Below are 11235 nucleotides of genomic sequence, written 5' to 3' on the forward strand. Positions count from 1 at the left end.
TGTTCCTTGTTACAAATATTAACCCTTTACATGGTACCTGGTCGCTACGATCGAGGTATCATTTCTTGAAGTAGCAACTGTCTAGTGGTAAAAAGGTCGTTGTTGACGATCACAATCAAAAGAAGTTCAAGGAGGGCGACAAAGTTGATGCTCAGTACAAGGGTAAGAGCAGATTTGATTGGTTTTGATCTCTCGATGTCGGCTGATAGGCACGTACGTACTGTACTATGGTTTTTTTAAGCAATTTATTACTGCCCATCAATTGCAGATGAGAGTGAGGGGACCAATAAATGTATAATTACCAAAGAATCACAAAACGTTTAAATAAATTTTAAATATGAGCCATAAGAAATATTTAACAGCTTACTGACTCAAACATCGTCTTCCAGCTTCACTTACCTAAATTAAACAGTATATCAGAACTTCCACTTTGTCTTGACATCCTTGATGGATGGGAACGGACTGTAGTTACCAAATATGATACTTTATGTACTATAAATACTACAACGTCTTCGCAAGAACATACGAGATATAGGCTGCCTTCAACAGCCGATTCGCTTGAGTCCCAGTGGGTCATCAGGTCCAGGTTGTCCAGCCCTTTCAGCACGGGCGGGCTTCATGCAAATAGATTTTTTTTACTCCAATGTTTATATATTTGATCTAGGACTACGTGAGAAAGAAACATTTTTTCATGAAATTAATATATCAAAGGCAAGTAGCTAAATAATGTGAAACCACAAATCAGCCAACTGTATCAATAAAACTGTCAGTTTCAAGCTTTATAAAATACAGCAGCATCTTGTTATATTCGCATCGTCTGTAATTTAGAGCAGAAAAAATGACTTGAACCTTTTGCGTCAGATAATGGCGCGCGAGATTATGTACATATGTTTTACATCGAAAGCACGTAGGTTGAAAGCGCTTTTTGCCCCCTCCGTTTCGGCTACTTCGATAAATATTTTTTTTGCAATGAATGGTCCATTGAAGAAAAGCGACAAAATGGGCATTTCATAATACGTCTCCCTGTTTGCCTTTTGCGAGTTTGATTTGTCAAATCCAAAGTATTGCCCGCCATTACAGCCCTTAAAGCTGACTTTTTCTTTGTCGTTGTGCTTGTTCAATACGTCGATAACATTCTGAGCTTGGTGAAAGTTCTTAAAGCAGTAATAATGGGCTTGTCTTATCCATGATTAAAGCCGAGAACGCATTCATGTTCAGAGTGGTCGAAGCTAAATAATGGTCCAGGGCGATTGCAGAGAGGTGATTCATAAATAATAAATAAAGGCCGATTCAGCACTGGTGTCGTATATCAATGTATATGGAAAAAATGCTGGTTTGTTGGTAAATCCGATGTGGATACATTTGGGTCCTTAGCTCGCTACCCTATTCAACATCTAAGTCTTTCCGTCAAGATCATTCGTAAAGCTTCTACAAGCAGCCTTATATATCTAGACCAATGAACTATTACCGTTATGTCCATTATCATGATAGTAACTGTAAACATCACCGTAATACTTGTGATGTCATCCACGCAAATACAGCGATGTATCTCAACACTTCCACTTACCTCTAATGTTGAGTTTACTTTGATTCTTGCTTCTTGATGAATGCATTTTTGCGTCGAAACTTTCGCGTTTCACTCCTGAAAGCCCTGGCAAGCAAGTCGCGAGCTGATGCTTTGTGTCGACGTAGTCGATTTGGATCGCTCTGTATTCAATGTTTTCTCGCGTAATGTGATGCTTGATGTCGACATGCTTTCTTCTGGCATTATATCCCGCAATTCTGAGCCAGTGCTGTTACTCACTGGCTGTCGTCACAGACTTGCGTTGCATGATTCTGGTCTTTGCTGATGCCCTTCAACATTGCGCTCATCCACAGAACTACCTGGGTGCAAAGGCTTAGTGCCGCTTCCTCGCCTTCTGCTGAACTCAGTGCCACAGCTCTCTGAATTTCTGACTTGAACGCCAACGGTTCTATGCTATTTCTTACCATCTCGTCAGATACAAATCGCATGTCGTCGATGTTGCTTCCCCACTCTGCGTCCGCAAAATGATTCAACCATAATGTACTGATCCCCTCTTCATATATAATTTTTGCAGGTGCGTTGACTTCAAGTTTCTTAGCACACGAATTGCGACTCGCTAATGCTGTATTCCGGGATTCTCCAAACAATCTTTATAGTTGCGTAACTACGTAGGCAATGTTTGGTCTAGTACATGTTGTAAAGTACATGAGACCGCCGATGAGAGAGCGATATGGCTTCGACTGCATTTCAGTTGCTTCTGCATCGGTTCCTGGTGGTTGTTCGTTGAAAAGTTTGAGATTAAAGGCACATGGATTATCGGCCGTTTTGGCGTTCTGCTGGCTGATTCGTTGCGTAACATCGTCAATGTAACAAATCTGCTTGATCATTAGCAATTTGGCTCTCCTGTCGTGATCAATTTCTATCCCCAATATAAGCTTGCGTCATCAAGCTTCTTCATTTTGAAGCACTCTTGAGAGCATCTTTCACATCACGGATCTCTGCGCGGGTCTTGGCTGCAATTATCACATCAGACAAAAGTAGTCGTGCCCATAAGAGAGCTTTACATACACGCACTAATCCACACCGCAACACTTAAAACCATTTGAAACGAAAACGTCATGATACGCTCAATTTCAGGCGCTAGCGGCTTTTACTAACCCGTAGATAGCCTTATTTAGCAGCAAACATGATCTCCAGTACTCTGAGTTCCAGACGGTCTTGATATAGTTTTGTCGCCTAGCTCACTATTCAGAAACGCAGTCTCTGAATCCAACTATTCCATTTCATATCCGTCTGAGACATAATCAGTCAAGACAACCCGAATCGAATTCTTGTTCGTTACAATAGAGTACGTCTTGAAAATCAACACCGTGCTTTTGTTTTAACCCACTTTGCGACAAGCCGTGCCTTGTTGCAAATGTCTCGGCCGTTCTCATCACACTCCCCATCGACATCCGATTGGACGAGCAGCTTTGCGCGATACATTAGACCAAGTACCGTTCTATTCATGTGATAACTATTCCGTTTTCATTGCTGCTCGCCATGCTACGGCTTCATCATTCACAGCTGCATCAGCGTATGTGTTTTGGATGTCAGAAGCCCCGTCAGTTCTTGCCGCATAACTGCTTCGGCAAATATCCTATCTTCGTCGATTCCTGGGCGCTTTGAAGATGAACCTTTGCATTCTTCCGCTATATTTTCATCGTCCAGCTCCAAGCCGACTTACAGTAAAAAGGTTGGCTCCCCAGGACGCGTCGACCTCTCTGTGCCTGGACGAATGCCAAATGGTTCTCCCCAACTATTCGCAGAGAGTGGTATTTTACCATCTCTAACCCAATTGATTTCGATCTTCAAGTGCTAAAAGTTGCCCCAGATTAATATCACGCTTTGATTCGAACTCATCCATTTCAATATCTTGCGTAGACTCCTCGACACTGTTTATGGGTTCGTCTGTCACCAGCCGTCACTCAGCAAGAAAATGAGTCGCTTCTTCGTTCGTTGCCTTGAAAACATGGGTAAGTGCTGCTTTTTTAGAACACGGTGTGTCGTATGAACCTTTAACTTCACGCTCATCAATCCAAACAGATCGTTTCAGTTCGATGTCTGATGATTCCAAATCATACTTATGATACCCCTTTGCGTTTTCAACATATCCAGAAAGCATACACTTATAGCCCTTATGGCCGAGCTTCGTCCTTTATGCGCTGTCAAAGTGGGCATATTCCTGGGACTCAAACACACGCGGGTGTTCCATTCGTGGTTTCTCTTTAAGACTTACTTCGTACAGGGTTATGTCCTTACGTTTAGTGTTTACAGATCGGTTCACCAGATAGACTGCAGTGCTGACAGCTCCCGCCACCAAATCGTTGACATGCCCCTGTAATAAAGCATGCTTCTTGCCTTCTCTATGATAGTGCAATTCATGCGTTCCGCTAAACCGTTTTGTTGGGGCTGTAAGGTACGGTTCGTTGATTCATGATACCATCCGGGAGCGCCTTCTCTCTCACAAATTTCGTTCTATTTTCTGGGCAACTGCATTTAATTTTCTCTCTTCATTGCTTTTAAAACACGCCTTATATTCGGCGAGCTTCGCGACGACCTCACTCCTAGGAAGTGAGTAACCACAAAACGTGAAAGATCATCCACGTTAGCACATATCTTGCTCCTTCTTGTGATACCGTTTTGGGTTCCATCACAGCCGTATGAATTAACTCCAACACGCGATGTCCTGGGCATCGATTGTACAACAAACGGCGATAAGGTCTTCTTACCCTTCATACATCCATTGCATATAGTCTTGATACCACGGCGTAAAGCTAGCATACCATGCATGACATGCTGAGTTTTGACCCTGACGCTCTCACCTGAGAACTCATGCGTGTGTGTCACTGCTCCCACTGATTGTCAGCTCCGGCAAACTCTACAAAGCGCACGTCTTAAGGCTTGCAATTAAGAACAAAACCTTTGCCGCCTTTCCGTCCAAAGCCAAGGCCTTGTTCTTGCCTCAGATTTCACATGACAATTGCTGAAACTCCACACGAACCCACATTCTGCAAGTTTTCCAACCGATAGCTGGAATTTACATACCATTTAATGTGCTTACCGTCCATTCCAGTCAGCTGGATAGTTTCTTTACCAAGAAAACACAATTTTTCGCCGTCTGCAATGGTCACATACATTCCCAAGATCGTATCATCAAAATCAAATAGATCTACATAGTATGGTGTCATATGCGATGTTGCACTGCTATCGATCAGCCATCCATCAATCCGATATTCGCCAACAAGGAATACCCCGTCTTCATCAATGCCATCGCTTCTGCTTAGGCAGTTTCATTTTAATGTGTTCAACTCGATTACACTTGAAGCACTTTCCTTAGAAGCCACCATCACTCTTCCTTGGGTCGTAATCTTTCCGTACAGGCCCACGATTGATTTAAAACCGCCCACCGCTTTCGTGAAGAGGAAACGCTTTATCTGTCGCCTCCTTCTTTTGCAACCACTCATCGTCCTTCAACAGCAATCACTTGATCTCGATTAGCGTGATGTCCTTGGGATTTTCCACAATTGACACAATTTAGCTCATAATCTGTCGGAAGACTGCTCAGTAGTACCACTAGCTGTCGCGATTCGTCAACAGGCTCTCCAAGTGACTGAAGTCAGACAACATGTTCACCAAACGTATTCCGATGCTTGTACATAGTCGAGCCAATCTCCACCTTGAGCTCATGCGGGCGGCGCGTCATCTCGACACGTTTGTGAAGCGTGATCCGATTGTAGAAACTCGTAAAATGTTTCAAGCGTGCATAGCCGCCGACGTAGACCAAATTTTAGTCTGGCGCTGTAGCTATACCCTGGGCGGTGGTCCTTAGTGCCTTAGGATCACTGAACAGCCAAGTTCTGCCATCTCCTCTTCCCTCTTGACAAATTGAAGGAGCGCCAACACACCCTTTCGCGCCAGCGTCTTGCGCATGTCAAGCTCCCAATGAAATAGTCCCCACTGCCTAGGAGGACTTTGGTTTGCTTGGACATCATAGCTATTAGGGTGAAGCATGCTGAGTAGATTTCTAGGTGCGGCTGTTAACCTGTTGGTTTGTTGGTAAAAACCGAAGTATATATTTTTGGGTCCTAAATTCTCTACCCTGTGCTACATCTAAGCCTATTCATCTAAATCATTCGAGAAGCCTCTAAACGCTGTTTATTAGACCAAAGAGCGACTACCATCATGTCCAGAATCGACATCCGACATCATGAAAGTAACAGTAAACAGTATCATAATAATTGTGACGTCATCCACGCACATTCAGCGGTGTATCTCAACAGAATGGTCAGGTGCTGCTTCGAAACTAGCCTGTGCAGAGAAAATCATTTTTATTTCTTAGGACGTCTCGTTTCTTTGGTCTTCTCTCGCGCATATGCCTACGCCTTTTGTTTCTGCAACTTTGTTCAAACCGAATGTAATTATACTATACAATAATTATTGGATACAACAGCTGTAGTGTGAACAAGATTGATTTTCCTTATAAAATTTAATTGACTAATTCATGGGTGAAGTTTTGATGGGAGGAATAGGGTGGAGGCAAACAACGCTTTCTTTTTAAATTGGTGTTATTTAGATTTTATTTGACGGTTATACCATATGTCGTCACACTACGAAATTCAGCGGTAATTTACTTGATATCTTGACCCCATCCATCATCATATGAATCACCGCAGTGAGCAACTTTAGTCGGTTTAAATTGTTGTTTCGACGTGATAATGTGGGCAAAGCTGGTGCAATTCCAGTGCTTGCAGACGAGAAAGCTGGGCTTCGGAGCCAGATCTAGCTCGTCATCAATGCTCATGACATAATAGTGAGTTTAAGGGTGGGTTGTCGCATCACTCCAAGTCGATGGATTGAACACGGAGCACGTGGCTCATATAGAGAGTAGGCGGAGTGCAGTGAGGGACTCCTTTTTGAAGTGCGGCTATGTTGTATGCTATTGAGTGAGAGCGGAGCTGTGCGTCAGGACTCGAAGAGACACTATGACCAAGTCTATCGGGAATATTTCGGCATCCTCGTCGATTTTTAACGGCCCATCGACCAAAAGAACCACACCTTTTTGCCAATTAAGAATTTTTTTTTTGAATTTACCATTTACAAGGATGAAATCTAAGTAATTAATTGCAAGTATTATTCCTAGTCGCTGTAATAACGAGCTGAAGTAAATATACTAGAAACTCTCGTAAATCTCTATGAATCCACGACTATATTTTAAGTGCACACCAATCCATTCGCAATGTATGCAATCTGTCTTTCTTGTAACCTGTACGACATATTTGCGTGAACGAACAACTCATATGAATCTTTTTATTTTAAGCGATTACTATCTTCAACGAAAATTAATGGCGATAAGGCAAATTGAACGTGACAAATGCGTAATCATATTTGCGGATCAAATTGTTCCGACCAGGTACACGTAAATTCTTCCCAATTTTCGGTAGGATCAGGTAGTTTTTCTTGGTTTACCGAAGAGATTCGCAATGGCTATGGCCAGTTTGGAATCAACTTTCCGTACGTTTGGAGAATGTTCTTTGAGAAAATGCTGTTTATTGTAAAATGAAATCAAATTCTTGTTGATCACTGCGAGTTCTTCTAAATCCATTACACCATCCCAGCTTAAATCGTAATTGCGCAAAGTATCGAGGAGGTTGTACATATCAGGTAATTCTCGACTGTTCAGTTTCTTGATTTCCTTCTGCACAGCGGAGTCCGATAGCGCAATTTGAAATTGCCGTTTTGCTTTTTTGGAAAATGTCGAGACTGCTCCGGAAGACTCAACACTAGAGCCGATACCAATTGCTCTTTCTTCATATTGAGCGTCATTCAAAGAATTTGTCCGCAACGAGAAAGTAGTTCCTTGCGCATCGTTAATAGCAGTCGTGAAAACCACGGCACCATTTACTACAAGTGTAGCTGCAAGTAAGTCCAAGAACGAGAATGTACGCATCGTTGAGTGACAGCAAGAAGTAATGTGATCTGTGATGCGAGCCGTGAATCGGATAATGGCTCTATGTTGTGCAGCACCTTACCAGTCTCATGCGCTAGTAAGCCATTTTTTTTATCGAACTGGATGTAAGCGGAAAAAAGATTGTACAATGGCCATTGATGTAAAATTCATACGAAAATTGTGATTGACTCTCGTCAATGCTAATTTAAATTTTTGCGAGCCGCTTGATCGCAGACCATGGGATAGAGCAGTGTCACATAGGTAGCACCTTATTAGAATCAGGCAATGCTAGAAATTTTCCCAAAATAGTGCCAAGATCAAACATCATTACGTACACAAGGGAATACAGCAGCTGCCTTTCGCAATGCTTGATCTACAAAAATTAGCTAAATCAGTTGGTATCTTTGGACGTGGGTACGGCGGACGGTAGGGGAAGATATCCAGTGTGAATAGCGCACGAATCTAGAGCTTTGTTGCCAATATTCCATAAAAAAAGATTCAAAGAGGTAATTAGATGATCGGACGCAGTCAACACAGTTCATCGCAATTTTTCGCTTGTCTTCTTATAATATACATAGCATTTCATCACTATGAATCGGAAAATAGGATTATTTAATCCACAAACTTGACGAATGCATCCACATGATCGACCATGAACAATAAGGAGGTCGCACAAAATAACAAATAGCCTCATTACACTTGGTAAACTTCATCGCTCGTCGGAGTCTCACTAACTTTTATCGGATCGACTGGACTGTAGAATAAGCACTTGACTCTTCTGATGATACCACGGCTTCACCGACAAAAAATGACGTTCTTTATGTTTTCCTGTTGTAATTCGCTACAATTTGAAAGATTCGATTAAGCGGCTGATCTTCGATAATCTTCCTTTTTACAAAAGAGGCACTTACGTGGTATATCCAGCACCTGGTCGCAACATTCGAGGTATAATTTCCCGAGGTGGAGACTGGCTAGAGGCAATATAATCATTGTTGACGCCAATGGTGATATTAAGCAAAGGAAATTCAAGAAGGGCGACAAAGTACGAGGGTAAAAGCAGGTTTATACAATCGGTGTCAGTTGAAAGGACGACTTACGACGAAGGGCAGTTCACACGCCATTTCTAAATAGTTTATACTGTATTTCAAACCGTATGGCTTTGCTGCCTGCCATACGCTGTGTTTGACTATCGACCGAAGAATAGAGTAACATCTGCGCGCGACATGTTCCGAGCAGATGCTTTGGCATACGATCTGCTAAGATACGATTGCTACAATCATGGCTTTTCTTATCATTTAAAAAGTTAAGACTGTTGTGAGTGAGAGATGAAATGTAGCAAGCCACGTAAAGAATCAGCGTTCGTATAGCAAACCACAATAGAAGCATCATGAAGAAAACTTACAAATGATTCATACCCGTTATAATATGCATGGATCCCCTAGTTTCATATGTTATGTACAGAAGTCAAGGCTTCCTTTTTCTATACTGATACAAAGCCAAATACCTCGTGCTGCCCTATTTTAGCTTACCTTTTAGAATATAAAGCTTCGACATATGCCAGGACCTCAAGACCTCTCACTATATATTATGCCTCTAGACTGCATAAGTGAGTGTCTCGACGAAATAACGGAGTACGTACCATACAATGGTTTTGTACACATAACCGTATTGTCCGTCGGACAACATTGAGTACCATGATTTAGAATACTTGCAATATAATTCATTTTTGGTGCGATTGGTACGCAAAGTTACCAAAAGAATAACAAATGTTTAAATAAATTTTAGATGAGTAATTATGAGTATTTTAACTTATTGACTCAAACATTGTATTCCGGTTTCACTTTAGTCAGCTTCCAGTCTGCTAAGAGGACATTGAGATTGATGTTTCGTACTTTGATGGATGAGCAAATATACGAATTTATGTATTGTAGTATTTACGATACTGTAAAAAGGTTGCCTGTAAAGGGGTTACACGTACTCTGGTAACAGGTGTGTGTCACACGAGATATGCATGGTGTGTCTGCACCCAAACAAAAAGACGGCAGGTGGCTAGGTAGCCAGTAGTTATGCATGTATTTTGATTTTACTATAGATATTTAATAAAATCTATACATTTAAATTCAGGCGGTTTAGCCACAGATAAAAGCGAATAAAAATCAGTATTAAATTTAAACCGAAGCGTTTATTAGCCTTGGTTAAAGTAGCAACCATTATTGGACTTAGCGGATTGCGATCCGCTACACTCGTATCAATTCTTGTAAAGAAAGAAAGGTCGGTGACCTAAATTACGCTTCCTCAAGCGCAAAGCTACGGCAGCCCCGCTGCACTTGGTAACACTTGTAATCAATCTACATCTGCGTCGTTTAGACTGGTCCTCTGTGAGGATGAAAGAATTTTCCTCTTTGCCCCAGGGTATGCAGGATGGTCTTAACAAGCTAATGTACTTGCTTGGCTCTGGGGCGTGCAACGCCTTGTAGCACAAGGCCCCGAGGCAATCGGTGCGCGTCTAGAGGCGTTTTCATGCTACGAAAACGCGCTGTTAGAGCATCTGCGGCAGAAGATGTCTGCATCGTTTGCGTCTATGACGCCACCGTTGGTGACGGATGAATTTCCCCGCCCTAAGCTGCTCATGGTGAGCATTAAGGTCTTTGAGGAGAGAACCTTCTGCACTGGGTAAGAGAGGTCGAGATGGCCATCGAGTCCACGCTCCAGACCGAGCAACAGCGCGTAGCGCTAGCCAGCTTAAAGCTCGGTGGTCGAGCGCGAGAATGGGCACTGACGTGCGGCACTTCGCTCGAAGCTGTATTTTCCTCCTGTGCGGAGCTGATGTTGCAGCTCTCACAAGTGTTCTCGCCGCCTTATCGGCATATCGCATACGATCGCGCTTCCTTGTCGCCCGACAGGGCAACAGGGAATTGGTGGACTTTGTCCAAGAGATGCGCACTCTCACTGCCGGGACGGCAGCAGATCCCCTTCCGGAGGCGGTCATAGTGACCGTCTTTATGGAAGGCCTCCACACTGGCGTGGCCAGAATTGAAATCTTCCGTGTGCATCCATCTTCGTTTGAAGAGGCAGTGAATGTGGCATTGAATACCGAATTCAACTTTAAGTCGGCACGACTTAGCTGAAATGCACACGTTAGCAGCTCGTCGAGCGGGCCTGTGCCCATGGATCTTAGCTATGCTGAGGATGAGGGAGCAGAGCTTCGAGCCACCGGGCAGCGCACAAACACACGACGGTGTTCTGTCTGTGGAGACACCCGTCACCTGTGGAACGGTTGACTCCTGCGTAAGGCACGTCAAGGTTCTTCGAGCCATCACCCCAACGCCTACCAGTTTGGTTCGTCGCGGGGAAACGACACCACTCAGTAGGCGCGAAGTGACCTTATGGAGAACAACTGAGCTCTGTTGAGCCTCATGGAGGCATAGTCACCAGGGCCCAGCCCAAGGAGCTCCGTGCTCTTGAACACGGAATGAGTATGCAAGCCGGGCTTGCTGGTCGTGGAGGCGATCGTAAAGTGATTCGAGATGCCATGGAAGGTCCTCATCGATTCCGGGACGTCGGGCAATTATGCTCGACGCTCCTCGGAAGGAAGTCAGCTCTATGCTGAGGCGTTGAAAGTGGGGTTGGGTGATATCGTCACTGTTCGGTTTGCGACGAGGCCACGTGTCACGGTCCCGAAGGTCCCTGTGGACCTCGGAGTCAAGTTTCTTGACTTTGA

The 11235-nt window shown here is 43.5% G+C and overlaps 1 protein-coding gene across 1 annotated transcript; it reads right to left on the reverse strand.

Annotated features, from left to right (window-relative positions):
* Positions 1-7010: 7010 nt before the first annotated feature.
* On the reverse strand, positions 7011-7514 carry PHALS_08020 (RxLR-like protein; the record flags this gene model as incomplete). Its single annotated transcript, XM_024721584.1, has 1 exon — positions 7011-7514. One exon carries the CDS (start codon positions 7512-7514, stop codon positions 7011-7013), a length of 504 nt encoding a protein of 167 aa, XP_024586668.1.
* Positions 7515-11235: the final 3721 nt, after the last annotated feature.

This window comes from Plasmopara halstedii (assembly GCF_900000015.1).
Source record: "Plasmopara halstedii genome assembly, contig: Scaffold_3120, whole genome shotgun sequence".
NCBI lineage: Eukaryota > Oomycota > Peronosporomycetes > Peronosporales > Peronosporaceae > Plasmopara > Plasmopara halstedii.